The sequence below is a fragment of the Patiria miniata genome, unplaced genomic scaffold (genome assembly GCF_015706575.1).
Source record: "Patiria miniata isolate m_02_andy unplaced genomic scaffold, ASM1570657v1 HiC_scaffold_9, whole genome shotgun sequence".
In the NCBI taxonomy this organism is placed as follows: domain Eukaryota; kingdom Metazoa; phylum Echinodermata; class Asteroidea; order Valvatida; family Asterinidae; genus Patiria; species Patiria miniata.
The window spans coordinates 4261596-4279167 of NW_024037076.1; the positions used below are offsets into that span (position 1 = coordinate 4261596).

Sequence of the window (17572 nt, forward strand, 5' to 3'; positions counted from 1 at the left end):
TACAGTCAATGCAAATGTGCCATGAGCGATGGGCCCTTTCCCATTTAAATTAATAAATACAGTACCAAAACAAAACAGGCTAATGTATTCTTGTCATGATTTCGGTACTAAGAGTCCTTATAATAGTTGTCCGTGACTGCAAACATGGGCGTCGCCAGGATTTTTTCTAAAGGGGGGGGCAAAAAATTTGTTTGCCAAAAAATGCTTGTATTTCTCAACACATTCTCGATTTATCACTTTTAGAGGGGGGCAGGGAAATTCCCCCCCCCCCCAACTCATTAAATTTACACCACTTTGTCTTCGCGCCTCTTTTTCTTTCTTTTTTTTTTTTTTTTTTTTTTTTTTTTTTTGCTTTTCCGGGGGGGGGGGGGGCAAGTGCCCCCCCTTGCCCCCCCCCCTCGCGACGCCCATGACTGCAAACCTATACGAAAGGATAGTCCATAGCCTGGCCCCACTTTGAAATTGGGCAGAACTTCGACCCAATTTGTGAGTTTTTTGCATATTTTCCGAAATCTGAAAATAATTACCCAAACTATTTGCTGCAGATCTCTTCGGTCTAACCCCCCCCCCTCGCCACCGGCCGCCCCGCCCCCATTTACAATTATCTTGAAGGGGTTTCGCGATCGCCCCAAACATATTTTTGAGGTTAGGGCTACTACATTTTTGTTTTCTGCCATTTTTTGGCAAAGGTATTGGATGTCAATTGTGATTTGTTTTATCTGATCTTAATGAAAGGGGCACAAAACCCCTTTGGCGTGAGCTATGAAACAGCCGTTAATTGGCACTGCGTAATCGAACAAACAAAAACAAAAATGTCAAAATAAAGGTAGGATTATACTAGGAAATCATTTGAAAAATGAAAGTCTTTCTCTTGCCATGCTTTCTCTTGAGCACAGGATAGGAATGTGGGCAAAATCCCTTGATAAAATGATTCACTGCCAATTTTCCGACTAAAAGAATTATGCAACTGTTTTATGCCCCGGAAGCGGAAGTGACGTCACCACATTGGCATCGGCATAAATAAATCTGCAGCTGGTCCGGTCAAGTGGCGTTCCTTCATACTAGACTCGGTGATATTTTCGTTGTAAAATCTCATTTTACGACACTTGGAGAAATATTTTAAACAGAACGTGTTCGTCTTTGTGTTCATATGTGAGAAAGTATTGATTGAAAACGTCAGAAATGTAATAGTTATCGTCCTGAAAAAGCCAGTAAGTCAGCAACCAAGTCAATTTACACGCACGAGTGGTGAATTGTTTTTCAGCGGACGCGCACGCGTTGCTCGGCCGTGAGAGACGGGTAGTGGAAGACGAGTCGGTGCGGTCTCTATCTCTGTGAGTCGCGGACTATCGTGAGCAATGAACTCGCCATTGGGATTCATAATTGCTGGTACCGCAATTGTGGTCTGTTTTCACTGGATATGTGTCGGTGCTTCCGTTTCGAGTGGTGTGGTGAATATTACGGTGACAAATACATCAGGTAGGTTAATTTGTCAGCAAAAAATGCCTTTAAAATGTTTTGGCATTATTATGGCGACAAAAGGGCTGACGTGCTGCCAAATTATCGGTCATTTCTGAATACATATAGGGCCTATGAGGTGCCAATTTTCAACTGTCTTTTCTGTTAATTAGAGTTAAACAGTAATGGAGAAAAAGGGGAATAAATATGTAATGTAAGCAGAATGTTTAACATGTTTAGTTCTATTCTTTCAACATGTTCAAATTTCATTTTCAGGAATGACAGTTGACACTTCAATGACAGTGATTGAGTGAATCATTTGAATGCTTCAGATATTTTTGTCAGATTTTTAATACTTGGGCTACAAAAATGATGTATTAATTATGTAGGCCTGTGAATGTACTAAATAATGCTAATATTAATAATAGTACTACTAAACTTTGTTTATTGAAAATTAAATGGTAAAATATAGATGAAGTTTTCCCCGCATTATTCACTGGCTTTATTTAAACATAGTGGCTATCGTTACCGCAGCCATAACACGATTTTCTACTGCTATTGTTTAGGCATTGCCAAAACACCGTTGTGAATCTAACGTTATCACATTTATAACTACCCATTCAACCAGGGCACTTAGGTAGCTTGATTGGTTAAAACGTTTGACTAGTAATACTATGGTAAAGGTTCCAAGATCGCATACGCACTGTGCAATTTTAGATTTTTTTATTTCATTTTTATAGTTTTCTTTACTCAAATCATGTTTGTAATCAAATCGTTCTTTTAACCCTAACCCCCTAGGCCCTTGTTGTTTACAACCATCTTCAATCCTCCAAAATCCTCCAAAATTTTGCAACTCCGCCTAAATTTTTGAAAATTGTCAGACAGTCCTGCCTCAAAATGCATTCATCCTCAATCCTCCAAAATCCTCCTCATCCCAAAATTTTGCACTCGTGTTTAAATGAAGGATAACCAACGCCAAATCCTTCAAAATCATCAGACAGTCCTGCCTCAAAATGCATTCATCCTCAATCCTCCAAAATCCTCTTGTGCTTCAATCACCATTCATCCTCAATCCTCCAAAATCCTCATGTGCTTCAATCACCATTCACCCTCAATCCTCCAGAATCCTCATTTGATTCAATCACCATTCATCCTCAATCCTCTAGAATCCTCCAAAACCGCCAGGAGGATTTTGGAGGAGTGAGGTGGGTTAGGTAGTAGATTTCATTTTCTTCATTGCAATCAGTGGCTTTGGTGGACTGGAAACCACATTCTTTCCACAAAATTGTGTCCAAAGGAGCCATTTATAACCCTTTTTACATAGTCACAATTGTGTTGGAAACAAATAAAGATATTATTAATTACTAATGTGCAAGATATGCAAATGGTTGAATAAAAAAAAAAGGATGCGGATGGGGGAAAAAGGAAGCGGGCCAGGCGAGGGCGAGACTCTAGTTTATTTTTAACGTGACCTAAGAGTAGTTTTAGTTTTTATTTAATTGAAAAAAAATGCTGACTGTAAATTTTGGGAACTATGGGGAAATTCCCAAATATTGAATTGGCAAATCTTGTTAAAATAATATGAGGAAAGGTTTATCAAACAAAAATGTGAAGCTAGAGAAAATTAGATTAGGGAAAGAATTCCATACTGGGCCACCACTCAGACCTCCTGCACTAAGTCTATGGGCCATGACAGAAAAAGTTAAAAGTATTTTAAGAATTTTTGCACTCCTTAAATAGTGTTTTTTTTCCATCAGATTTACAACTTTTGGTACCTTTCAGGTCATATTAGGGAATATGAGTGGTGGCCCAGTATGGAACTCTTTCCCAGATAAGTGCTAGAGACTCCAAATCGTGATTTGACTTTTTTTTTATTCGTGACATGTTTATTCGGTCTTATTTCACTTTCAGATTGTGTTTGCAATCCAGTAGGCTCCCTGAACACGACATGTGACAACACGACCGCAGACTGCCTCTGCAGAAACGGCTACGAAGGACCAAACTGCACCGACTGTCAAGATGGCTACTATCACCATAGCAACCGAAGCGCGGAATGCATTCCATGCCAGTGCGACGAGACGGGGTCCTTGAATAACAGCTGTGACAGGTATTAAAAACATATATTATTAACCCTAACCGCCCTGAATCCTTCAAAATCCTCTTTGCCAAAGTGGAGGAATTTGGGGTTACATGGCAAAAGTGCGTTACTGATTTCATAGGATGCACTTTGTCAAGGTCTTGGGCCGGACCTTGTGTAGTTTATGCCCAGCCAGGCACAAATTTTGGCCTAGATTATGCTTGAAATCCTCCGCACTGCTCCAGGATGTCACTGGCCAAGCCTCAACATATTGACGGTGATTGCTGGATGATTTTTCAGGATTGAGGCAGTGGTCACCCCTCCAAGGACCACATTCAAGAAAGAACGAATGATTTCGGAGGATTGAGGCTGTATGCAATTTGTACATGGAGGCAGTTGGAGGATTTTGCAGGATTGAGGTTGCATCCTAGCAAAAATGCCTAGGGAGTTAGGGTTAATTACCGTTAACGACGAGAAACCATCTAACTTTTTCCCCCTGTGTCTATACCGTGTAGCTGCTGAGTGTGATTGGTACATGTAGTTCTGCGGTATCGCCCGATTGCGCTGCACTATCAGTCGATAATGCAGCCATCGGTCAATCACCTTTTCTTTCTAATTCTATGGCTCTGGATTGTTACTTTTGAAAAAGAGAAGTGAAGTCTGAGATTTTTACAGGATAGACTGCATAGGCGTAGCCAGCAAGGAGGGAGGGGAGGGGGGCCGGGCGGGGTGAGGGGCTATATTTACCCCCCAATATTTTGTAAAGACTGCCTTTTTCCATTCCAGTGCCCTTTTTTCATCAGCGTTTTAATAATCTCCAATATTTTTAACTTGTGCCCCTTTTTTTGAACGAGTGCCTTTTTTTCCTGTACAAATGCCCTTTTTCACCAAAAAGTCATGGCCTTTTTGTGGCAGTGGTTGTAACGAGTGCCTTTTTAAAAAGATTTGCGCATGTATCGCCCTAAAAAGCGCCATATATTGTCCGTAAGTGTTTATAATCATGATAATCGTCTGTTTTGAACAGCGCCCCCATCTGAAAATAAAAGGACAATTTATTGACACTGACAGTATACAAATAACGAATGTTTGTGAGTGCGATGGTAAGAATAATTTCATGAGGTGACAGATTGAATGTTCTATTCCACGAGGCGAAGCCGAGTGGAATAGAACATTCAATCTGTCACCGAATGAAATTATTCTTTCCATCGCACGAACGTAAAACATTCGTTATTTGTTTTATACAACACCTGAATAAATTCTCGTCATTTGATTGGTACATTATAAACTACAATTTATTTTGATTTTAAAGATGTTGAACTTACCCCTTTACGAAAATGTTTGAACCCAACGCTGTAGCGCTGGCTCTTTGGAACAATACGCGCTACGCTGAACGCGCACACCAGCATGCATTTTGCACGCAAATACCGCGTCATGGAACAAGCGCAAAGTGAAACGGTATAACGCATGGGTATAACGCATGGTCGCACCGTGCATTATACCGAATAATAATATGTCACGTGATCTACAATTCACCAATCAGATGATGGGGATTTATTCAGGTGTTGTATAATATTATATAATATAGGCCTATATACATTTGGAATTAATAAAAAAAAAGGGGGGAAAAAGGCGGCCTGGAAAAAGGAAATTGACAGGGGACGGAAACCTGCTTAATTTTATTATTTGGCCTAAAATGTCATTTTCGTAAAGACAAGATTGTTTTGTTTTGACATGCATCCCTATGCATTTTAATTTCACCGTCCTTAATTTGCTCCGGTCTTTGATGAAATGCTCATCCGCTTTGACGCTTACGACGGTCTGCGTTGACACCCACATGCCCCAGGGTACAGAACTACCTTGTTGTACCCAAGGTCAATTCTTCCTGTGTTGTACAAAGCAGTGGGGATGAAAATAATTGACAGATTTTGAGAACAATGAAAGGTGATGTTTCCAGGCAACATGAAGTGATGTACGCTAAAGCACAGTCGATATCAGAATTTTCAACAATCGATAAATCCGAAATCCAATATTGAGAATATTCGATATATCAATTATCCCAAAAAAAGTTAAAAACTGTAAAGATGACTCTTTGATTTGAAAAAACACAAAGTAACAGCACAAATGGGAGATTTATTTTGAGGATAATCTGACGCATTTTTCGATATCAATCATCAATATCAAAAAATTCGATTTTTCGATAATATGATTAAAATATTGCTATCGGCGATGTAGATATCAAAATAATGTCTATTAATATTGATATATCAATGGTGCTTAATGTACGCTGTGGAGTCCCTTACATTGTCTTGAACTTCTGTAGTACATTCAGATGAAAATCATGCATAGTTTTGAGCAGGCGCGGTTCTACGGGGGGGGGGGGGGGGGGGGGGGGGGGGGCTAGGGGGGCTGTAGCCCCCTCAAAATTTTGTCTAGCCCCCCAAAATAAATTCCGTAAAAAAAAAAATTGCATTAGCAAAAAGAAGGATTGTGATGTACATGCGAACGGTCTCCCCCTAAAGAAGAAATAGCCGTGACAAGGGTGCATTAGTTAATATAGTGTGAATCATCTTAGGATTTTATTGGCGCTCCCCATTGAAAATATGGCATGACCCCCCCCCCCCCCCCCACCCCCCCCCCCCCCCCCCCCCCCCCCCCCCCCCCCCCCCCCCCCCCCCCCCCCTATTGATTTTCGGAGGCCTAAGTGTCTGGACAAAATAACCGGTCAACATTTCAGCACGCCTCCCTGAAAAAATTCTGGATCCACCGTGCTAGCCCCCCTTCAAATATTGGTTCTAGAACCGCGCCTGGTTTGAGTCATGTACAAATGTACATACATACCGGTACATGTGCACATTGCAAAGTTACTAAAAAAATTTGCATTAAAGGAAGTGCCATATGCAAAAACTGATGTATCATCGGTTCCGTTTCTGTATTGCTCATACTACCGTACATAGTTCCTCAGTTACCTCAGTACACAAATACCGGTACGTGCATTGTTATTCAGTTCTATAAATTAAACAAACGTCAAGGTCTATCATGTTCTTGTGATTTTGGTCACCATTTTTAATACATTCAAATGCCAGTTAGGCCAAATTAAAAAAAAAATCAGTTTCTCAGCCGTTTTCTTTTAAAAAAATGTGAAGGAGGCTAGGTGGTCCCCCCCCCCCCCCCCCCCCCCCCCAGATGGCGGATGGTTTCTTCCATTTTCTTGACTCTTTTGCTGATACATGTACAACATTGTGTCCAAAGGAGCTGTCACCCTTTCTATATAACTACAATTTTGCAGGAAACAAATTAAAAGACAAAATGTTTTTTTTTTTTGTTAACTTGGTCTAATAAAAAGTTACTACATACATGTACGTATACAAACATTGTATTTGTACACATTCAGATGCCTACTGGACACATCAGTTAATTAAAGGGAATATACATTTGCAAACATCGACAAATAAAACTACCAAGTTTTTATGAAATACCTCACTAGGATGTTGGTTAATGACAGTCTAAAGCATCCTGTAAAGTTATGGCACTTGGTGTGAAGTCATTTTCAAGAAAATGGTATTTGTATAAATTTCCAGCGGTGGTCGGCCGACCACCATTGGAAAAACCTAACTATTTTTCAACTACTGCTCCAAAGTTACCATTTTGTTCAGTCAAAATTTCGTTTGCTATTGGTTACATGTTCATGAACGGGTGCAGGCCAGCTAGACTGGTTCCCTGACCTAACAATTTTCCGGCATCTATAAATTGATCCATTTCATCTTTAGTGGAGTCAGGGAACCAGACTACTTGAACGTTTTTGTTTTTCTTGGCTTTTCCAGCATTTTCGAACACAAAACTTCAAACATGTCAGTGTAACAATATTTGATCTATTATATACTAACCCCTCAAATAGTTCATTTTTAAAAATAACAGCAAAAGCCAATGATGTACAATCCCTTTAAACATAAAAGGCAATGAAAATGCAAATTTAAATTGCTGTGTATCATCGCTACAGTTTCTGTATTGTTCATAATGCATACTGGCTTGGTAGTTCTTCAATTACATCAATACATGTACCGGTACGTGTATGCAAGGGCGGATCCAGAACACAATTTTTGGGGGGGCCAAAAAAAATGTTTGTCCCCCAAAAAAGTGGGTCAAAAAAATTACGGCGTGGGGTTCGGGGCCCGCTTAAGGGCCTCGAAAATTTTTTGGATTCTAGATGCTCTGTGGTGCGATCTGAGGCAATTTCTGACCACTTTAACCAATGTTTTTTTGAGGAAAAGATGGTGGTGTACTCATTGCCTGCCTTTATTGCGATGTCACATAAAAAAAAGAAAAAATGGTTTCGTTTTGGGGGGGGGGGGGGCCATGGCCCCCTTTGGCCCCCCCGGATCCGCCCTTGCGTGTATGTGTACTATTTTTCAGTTCTAGAACTTAACCATACATGAAGGTCTATCACTGTGTTCTTGTTGGGATATTGGCCACCATTTTTAGACATCCCAACACCGGTTAGTATTCGTTTTCAAGTTTTGTCGGTGGGAAGAGTGCGCCCTCTATTGTTCACTTGATTGCCAGTACTACTGCCATGCAATTCCACAGCATCTAGCCTACAACTTAAATGACACATTTTGCTTCTCCAGAATGATTTCATTGATTGTACGCTGAAATGGTGTGTTAAGAGGGGCGGGGTTTTGGGGGAAGGGTGGGGGGGGGGGGCACTGCTGATGCAGTGTGCGTTGATATAAAGACACCATACCACCAAGACAGTTTTCTCCCCATTATAGTCATTTCCTTCAGGATGTGTGGCATTTCCCCCCATTTCCGTTTTGGGGCACACCCCTCTTTTTACAGCACAACGTTTGCTGTCCAATTCCTTAAGCCATAATATTGACACTATACTAAAAAAAGTTCAAGTATCAGCATGTACTATTATGAGAGGAAGACTGAAAATTGTATGTAAGTTAACATCTGTTGGGGGATGGGTTAGGGTTGACAATAACCACTTCCTGGCATTTGAGGTTCTTTGTTTTTGTTTTGTTGTACATGTATTTTCCACTAATTTCAGCATTTGCACATTTGAGGGGTTTCCCCTAATACTATGATGTAAACGATTTTTGGGAGGGATATGACATTGACTGACTTCGATTGGTGTGGTAAAACTTCCCCAAATTAAGGCATAGCCGAGGGAAATGGAAGGAAACATTCCCATATCTGGCCATCACTCATTCTTCCATTCATACAGTGACCTACCGGTATCAGCAATCAGAAAGTGATTTTATGTCCTAAAAAGTCAAATTTAGCATTGGAAAATATTGAAGTATTTAATTGAAGCAGCTTACAATAACCATCTCTGCCCTCACATGTACCCATACTCCTGGGTGGAGAGAAGCAATGGGTGCCAAAGTGCCTTGCCCTAGGGCACACGCACCATAACCCCAGGCTGGACTCGAAACCAGCAACCTGCAGAATTACCCACAGACCACAAATTCACTAATTCAGTGTTCGAGACCACGGGTAGGGCTCCATTTTTTTCCACAATGTTAATTGCAACCTCTAGTAATAACCATTCTTCCATGTACATGTAATAACTAAGCCTAGATCATTCAACGAGTTCCCAGGAAATTTATGTAGGCTTACTAGGTTATAAGGAGATCCCCATATGGAGATAAAAACTCAGAGGAAACGTGTCCCATATAGATAAAAATAACCTGATTTCTTACTGGAATCCCAGAGGATGGAGGACATTAAGGGGTTAACCCCCCCCCCCCCCCCCCCCCCCCACCCACCCTACTACTACCCTGGATACTTTTCCCCTGTTAATCGTCATTGGGTTAATTCTGTCCTGGTTGAGGATTTTGGACATGCTGAAAGAGTATTGAGAAAGATGCAGCCAGGACATGGGTGTGGTTAGAGGAGGGATGGGGGAGAGATTCTTGGAGTGTTTTACACCCAACTCTCCTATTAATTGTTTTTTTTTTTTTTGGCAAAATTGTCCTCCCAAAACATAGTGTGCACATCGGCAAAAATGTCCTGATGAATAGTGCCACTTATTGTCTGATAGTGTCCAAGATTATCCAGAGTGTTCAGCTGTACCCAGACCTCCCTCCCCCTTCCCCTGTATATTTTGTCACAAATTCTCACCACTCCCCCTTTTTGGGGACGCACACCTACTACCAAGAATGTTTCAGTTTATGGCTCAGCTTTTTCATCTGTTGTTTCTGTCTCTTTTCTTTCAGATATGCCACATGTTCATGTAAGCCAGGCGTAGGGGGAAAACAGTGCAACCAGTGCCTCAGTGGACACTACGAACTTTCAGCAACCGGATGCAAACAGTGCACTTGTGACAAAGTAGCCAGTGTGTGCCTTGACCAATCAAAATGTATGTATGAGCCTTAACCAATGACCTTGCGTGACCTTTGACTTCAAATTCAGCTGTCTCATTTCTGTTCGATTTTCTTGGCATTAAGACAACAGTAGGCTCAGATCGTGCGTATGACGTCAAAGTACATGTACTGGGCCACTGACTGACTGACCATCTGACTAATAACCTGACTGACACGCAGAGTATAAATAATGCCCAAATCTGGAAGGAAAAAAATGTCAGCAGCATCCCAAAGTTGTTCAATGAATTCAAAGTTGTTGAGAATGAGTTAAATTTTTGTCCCTTCTATTCTCCTGTGCAGTCCGTTCTTCCAGCCATCCGTCCATGTGCCACTACTGCCTTCTGAACGAAACCTGGGTTAACCAGTGCACAAAGCCGACCTGTCTGCCCAGCGAGTACTTGACGCCGGACAGCGTCTGCACGCCCTGCCAGTGCGGCCAATCACAGGGGACCGTACACGGGACGCGACAGTGTGACCTGATGACTGGGAAATGCCCTGAATGTGAAGGCGAGTCCTGCTCAAAAGGAGGTGAGTTGAAATCGTTTGGAAACAAAAATGTTTTAAGATGTGTTTTTGGTGTTCGACCATCTGTAAGGCCAAAAAAAAAAAAAAAAAATCGGTTTCTGGTCAGCTCGTCGATTTTAATCATGCGTGTCAACCTTTTTTTTTCTCTTCAAATTAACACGGAAGCTACAACAGCGCCCTCTATTGCCGCGCCTCCTCAAATTTTTGTACCAAGGAGCACCAAGGAATGGGGAAATTGCACCAAGGCAAATGATAAAGGGCACCAAGGCAAATTATGGAGGACACCAATGTATAATGAGGACACAAAAAAGCAAAATAGTACCCGCCTTGTCTGTACAATTCAAGCTTGAAGGAAAAAAAAAAAAGCAAAAAAAAAAAAAAAAAAAGCCGCGTGGCAGCGTCAATTCCGGAACTTTGGTCTGACCAGAGACCAAATATTTTTTTTTTTTGGCCTAAAACAGGTGTTTGCAAATTATTGTTGTAATTTGATGAAGTGGACTGATATCAGGGCTCGTAATGTAATTTGAAAGTCGAACAAAGAAATTGGCAGGTGCGGGGTTTGAACCTGCGACCTCTGGATTGGCGTTCCGGTGCTCTACCAACTGAGCGATCCAGCCCTACATGTGTGTTGGTGGTTCCCTATTTTGTCAGTGTCTTCTTTTAAGGGATGCTAGTCAGAAATCATAAACCTGTATATGCCCTGTAGCAGTACTGCAAACCTGGAAAATAGGAAACAGGGGAACATTTAGAGAGGAATACAGCTTTTTATTAAAAGAAATAGACTCAAATAACACACTTTGTTCCACTGACCTGTTCAATGCTTTGTGTTCATTTGTGCTGGAAAAACACACAAAAACGCTGTTGGTTTTCAACCGTGCCTGTGTGCTGACTGTTTCATAGGAAAAAACTTATATTTACCTAGCAAACCTATATGCATAAAGTCAAAAGCTGATTTGCGCTCGTTTTTAAATGTAGTGGTTTTTTTTCACTTTTTTTGACAGCTCAAGAAAGGTTTTTTTCACAGTGATGGTTCGATCTGAACCATCGTTAGTTGTGATACAAAGTTCCTCTTTCTTGAGCGTGACAGCTCAAGAAAGGTTTTTTCACAGTGATGGTTCAATCTGAACCATCGTTAGTTGTGATACAAAGTTCCTCTTTCTTGAGAATGACAGCGTACCAGACGCGATGATTTCGTTACGATTTTTAATTTTATTAACACATCTAGGTAATTCCCAGTATCAGGTCTACATCATCGTGAGCGGTGCCGCAGCTGGGGTCGTCGTAATCGTCCTCGCGATTCTGCTCACCGTCTATTGCCGACGGCGGTGTCGCAGACAAGCCAACAGGCCGCGACTACCTCTCTGGACCATTGAGCTACGACAGGATGAAGACAGGGACGAGTTCGACGCAACGCAGGAACTAGCGTTCGACGATTTGGATGTAATGTACCTCGACGATTCCTATCTCATGGAACCCACCCCAGAATACTTCAATGAATCCACCGATAACCTCAATGGCAGGGCCGGCTACCACACGCTGAGTAGTGGTTAAGTTTACAGACTTTTTCCCTCCACATTTTATTCTTTTTGTGGTACAGGAGCAGAGGGTTCCTTTAGAAGGACCATGTGCTTTAAGTTATGGAGAGGAGATGATGAGGAAGTTGCCAGAGTGGTAATCAGGGCATCACAAGGCAATCACATGTCCATCACTAGTCAGCACATGTCAATCACATGTCCATCACTAGTCAGCACATGTCAATCACATGTCCATCACTAGTCAGCACATGTCTATCACATGTCCATCACTAGTCAGCACATGTCAATCACATGTCCATCACTAGTCAGCACATGTCTATCACATGTCCATCACTAGTCAGCACATGTCCATCACTAGTCACACATGTCCATCACTAGTCAGCACATGTCCATCACTAGTCAGCACATGTCCATCACTAGTCAGCACATGTCCATCACATGCCTTTTATCATGTGTCCAGTAAATTTATCACGTCAATCACTAGTGTCTATCACGTGTCTATCACATGTCTATCACAAGTCATCACATGTCAACCACAAGTCGAATACAAGTTAATCACTTGTCTATCACAAGTCAATCACAAATCATCACATGTCAACCACAAGTTGAACACAAGTCAGTCACGTGTCTATCACATGTCAATCACAAGTTCATCACGTCAATTCACAACTCACCCAGTCTCTAGTCAAGTTTCAAACTTTTATCAAATGAAATGATACAAAGTTATTCTCTTGTTTTTGTGCATCCCCCGTTTTGTGACCTTGTGACTCAACTAATTCATGACTTGTGATTTGACTGAAAACCCAATCCGCGTGTCGGCGTGCTCAGGATTCGAATCAGGGTCACACAGGTGGAAGGCGCGGAATGTACCGCTGTGCCAACCTGATTTATTGTCCCAATTTTTTTTTTTTCATCAGAGGCTGGACCTCAAAAATACAAACCGAAAAATTCCATCTTTGCAAAACTTTCATAAAACATACATTCTCTGATTCTCAGCAAATTTTCATTCCGATCTTTCATTGTATGGAAGACTTCTCACGTACGTTTGAATTCTGGGTCACTACCAAAACTTTTATGCAAATGAATAGCTAATATGCAAATCCGTATATTTTCCCATGGTCGCACCAAATTGTTTTTTTCAATATATTTTAATAAGGAAAATGGAAATTATTTTTTCCATTTTAAGTGCATTAATACTTGCCTCTGCAGAGATTACATATGGAGTGTTATTTGATAAAATGTTTGTCCAATTTTATTAAATGCTGTGTTAGTTGTAAACAAATGCAGTCTTTTAAAAACGTCAGCTGTATGAGATGTATATATTATTGTTACATGTTTGCACGTGTGTGTAAAAAAAAATGTTTCGCTGTAAGCTGTGTGAAATTGTCTGTTTACCAATGAAGAATAATGCTTGCCTTTTCTCAGCCATGTGCTCGTAGAAAAATGTTGCAGGGCACCGGTCAGAAGACAGTGGATGTGTAGTTACGGTACATGTACAATGTGAACACAACTGGTCAGAGCTGGTAACTGTGACACTTCTACGCATATTACTTACATGTAATTAAGTTTGTGGCTTAATTCAGGGCTCAATTTCGTGGCTTTGCTATAACCAACGATCACCATTCCGTGCTAACAGCGCTAGCAGAAAAACTGGAAAGAATGTACAATTGTAGTATCCAGACGCCACCTCTTTGGTTGTGTATAACGTCATTATTGCAGGGTTCGACTTTAGCAGTAGCCTGCTAGCCAAATGCTAGTCAAAACAGCGGCAGGCTAGTCAAATTATTCCTTAAGTAGCCCGGCTGGCGAGTCAAAAATTATTGGGCTACGGCAAAGATGAAAGGAAAGGAAGAAATAAATCATACATTCAGAAAGCAAACCTGTATCAATTTGTGTCTAAATTCATGAACGTTTTGGGTTAAATTATTAGATCCGTTTATTAAAAACATTGACAAGATTGCCTCAGGACACACGTTTTACATGTTTGCACATTGGTGTTTATGAGACACTCTATAAAAGAAAAACATGCAGGCTAGTGAAAATGCCCGCGGGCTAGTTAAGAGTCTGTTTCAGTAGCCCGGCTGGCTGGTGAAAAAATAAGTTAAGGCCGAACCCTGCAATGGAGAGTCAAGTGCATTTTCAAAGTATTTTCTAACAAAATTGGAAATGTTTCTCCGTCCCAGATTCATGTCTTTTCAACATTTTTGCAATAACTGACCTTCATTGATGAAATGAAGTGGCATCAGGATGCAACATTCTTTCCAAAATTGCAAAATTGTGACTTATATTAACCTTGTAAGCACAGTTTCCTAAGTTATGGGATGTACATTAATCCAAATTCCTCACTACCCTAGTCTTAGTATCACTCGTTATCTACGGAGCAAGTCTCCTGTATAACGTCTGATATATCTAGACATGCAGATACAACGTATGCAAGCTGCGCGCCAGCCTATCGGAGTTGCTTTTCCAAAATCGTGACTTCATTTCATTCCCAAATCAGGATAGTTTGATTGATCGATTCGAATGCAGTATTTTGTTATTGTTGTACAACAGCCGGGCGCATATGCACGTTACATGATACAGAGCGCATGACACAGAATTTTTTTTATCCATTGTCTATGACGCGCAACGGGTGAATGACCGAAGACCCGATATAGAAAGCACCCGCTGATTGGTCAAAATCTAGAGGTCTAGAGGCGGACTTTGTCTTGCCTTATTAATCTGCGAATCTGCTCACATATGCTATAACGGTACACTACACTAACCCATGAAATATGCTTACTGTAAGTGTAGGCACTACATTTTCTGCTACAGTAAGCGTGTATTTTTTTCGCTAACGGTAAGCAGGGCCTTGAAATTGGGCCCAGTCCTGAATTGGACATTTACTTCAAATTAACAAAAAGATATATGTACATACACAACAGAGTTGTAAAAAAAAGTAGATATATGCTAAGTATTTATTAGAAAACAGCTGCAATACTTGAATGTGGTAAGCAAATTTCTAAAAAAAAAAAAAAAAAAAAATTTACAGAAAGTTTGTACATTAACCCTAACTCCCTAGGCATTTTTGCTAGGATGCAACCTCAATCCTGCAAAATCCTCCGGCTGCTTCCCTGTAAAAATTGCATACAGCCTCAATCCTCCAAAATCCTCTGTTATTTCTTGAATGTGGTCCTTGGAGGGGTGACCGCTGCCTCCATCCTGCAAAATCCTCCAGCAGTCACTGTCAATATGTGGAGGCAGAGCCAGTGACATCCTGGAGCAGTGCGGAGGATTCAAATATTAATCTAGGCCTAAAGGTATGCACGGCCGAGCATAAACTGTCCGGCCAAAGACCTTGACACAGTGCATCCTCCAAATCAGCCACGCAATTTTGTCATGTAGTTTCAATCCTTCCAAAATCCCCCATTTTTTACAGAGGATTTTGGAGGATTTGGGAAGGTTAGGGTTATTGTATCAGCTAAAACCCACCAAATTAACAAGTAAGTGAAGAAAAGTTATTTTCAAAATATCTATTATTTTAGTTATTTGAAACTGTAGATTGCTCATTGTATTTATCTGATTTACATATATACATGTTAACTGTGTGATGAATTTTGCCACGTACCGGTATTTACCACCAGAAAAATTGTGCATATAATTTGTTTGTCTTTTAATTATTCTGTGCAATCACGTTTGATTTTCCTGTTAAAATGCAATCATGTATAGTTATTAATAAACAGGATTTATGTTGCAGGATAATTATGTAAAATATTTATGTACATGTGCTAATCCTCAATATTTTCCAATATATTGAGTTAAATTTTGTTGAATTTTTGCAAAATCTTCCATGCCTCAAATGTTTGCAATTCCACCTCACCTATTTAGGAAAAAAACAGCACACAACCAAATATCTAAATTTACACTAAAACTTTATTTTTAAAAGCTCAGCGTTTTTAACACGCGAAGTACAATGTTATATCTATCTTTAAATGCATTTACGGTAAGTACACAGACTCATCACCGTAATGTAAAACAATAACCATGCGGAAATTTCAGTTATTTCATTATCCAAAAGTGGGGGAAACCTCAAAAATTGTGCAGAATGTTTTCTTTGTTTTCTCAAAATGTATAGTATCCACTGAGCTGAAACTTCAGCAGGTTAGTTGTTACGCAACCTACTTAACATTTCGAGCAAATTTGTTGCTTCGAACCAAACAAAACAAAACATTGCACAGGGTAAAATAATGATTCTAAATATATACATACTTTTATGTACCCAAAACTTACTACTCACTTTATGAAATTGTGTAGTTTTCTTAACAAAAACATACTGCAAGAATTTATACATAATAGTGGTGTGCATTTACAGGTAGTACAGGAACCGGTCACAGATACCCGTCAAAAAAAAAAAAAAAAATTCAAATTCTGGAAATCGTCTGAAGCGGTTTGTACAATGTAGCATTACAGTATCAGCTGTAATTTTCGTGAGCGTCGTCTGTCGCTTGTTAAAAAAAATGTTTTGGTTTTCCATGTACGTGTACCCAGGTTTTCATTTTGAAAATTTCTCACGAATGGCATTTACAGTACCTTTCTTTTTCATTGTCTGAGAAGTTACTACATAATTTGTAATGTTGGTTACGGGTACCCGGTTCCGATGTACACCCTGACACCAGGCATGCAACTTTTCCTCGGATCAGCTGATTTCCTTGTTTTTCACTTCACACTCACGCCATTCACAATTGAAAAACACTGTATCAAATTTTTAATTCCTAACTTCAGTTGTAGGTGAAGTACTGACTACTGAGTTAATGAATTTCATCATTTTTGAATTCCGAACAGATTTCAAATAAACTGCATAGGGAGACTGATTACGGGAATTTGTGATATATGTATTTTTCTAATTGTTAAAAGAAACCGACTGGAGCGGGGTGTGAACCTGCAACCTTCAGATTGCCGTTCTGGTGCTCTACCAACTGAGCTATGCAGCCCTATGTTGGCAGTTCCCTGGCGGGAAGAGCGCTGGAATGGGTATCCACAGGTCGCAGGTTCAAACCCAGCTCCAATCAATTTCTTTCTTCGGTTTAAAATCACAGGGTTATCTTCTTGAAATGAACAGAAACCGTCCATTATTGGAGAGACACACACTGTATGTATGTAATCTGACAAGATTCCATTCACGTTTTTACTGACAAAATTACATGTACAAAAGTAACTTCATCAGTCAATTCAAATGAAATTATTGTTTTTAACCCTCCTGCTATCTGAAGTTACAGACAGTCAAGGAATCCTCTTCCTCTGCCATGCCTTTTACTCAGGCTAGTCACCAGCAGTCAGATCATATTCAAGCAAGCACTGCGACAAGTCAAAATCAGTCAACAGACAAAAACAGGCAAGTGGTAAGCACAGCTGGCTTATCAATCACCTACAGTCAAAGCATAGCTGTATTAAGTTACATAAACAGTTACAGCAAGTCAATCCTGCTTATTGTACCGGTAGGCTGGGAGCTCTTAACTGTTGAAAACAGTCACTTGATTGATTTTGATTGAAAAGACAACTTTGCACAGAATGTATGTTTGCATAGGAGGGTTAAAACGAAATAGTTATAGCAACGTTCTCAGAGAATTAAG

General features: G+C 40.3%; 1 protein-coding gene across 1 annotated transcript; it reads left to right on the forward strand.

Moving 5' to 3' along the window:
* Positions 1 to 1017: 1017 nt before the first annotated feature.
* Positions 1018 to 12210, forward strand: LOC119720182 (laminin subunit alpha-1-like). Its single transcript, XM_038189750.1, has 5 exons — positions 1018 to 1479; positions 3370 to 3565; positions 9757 to 9899; positions 10204 to 10431; positions 11654 to 12210. Exons 1-5 carry the CDS (start codon positions 1359 to 1361, stop codon positions 11977 to 11979), a joined length of 1014 nt encoding a protein of 337 aa, XP_038045678.1. The 5' UTR covers positions 1018 to 1358; the 3' UTR covers positions 11980 to 12210.
* Positions 12211 to 17572: the final 5362 nt, after the last annotated feature.

Bases quoted from the DNA above. Each gene is read 5' to 3' on its own strand.
- LOC119720182 (XM_038189750.1), top strand. From the start codon at position 1,359: ATGAACTCGCCATTGGGATTCATAATTGCTGGTACCGCAATTGTGGTC. The intron at 1,480-3,369 runs GTAGGTTAATTT...TTTCACTTTCAG, and splicing joins TACGGTGACAAATACATCAG to ATTGTGTTTGCAATCCAGTA. The intron at 3,566-9,756 runs GTATTAAAAACA...CTTTTCTTTCAG, and splicing joins TTGAATAACAGCTGTGACAG to ATATGCCACATGTTCATGTA.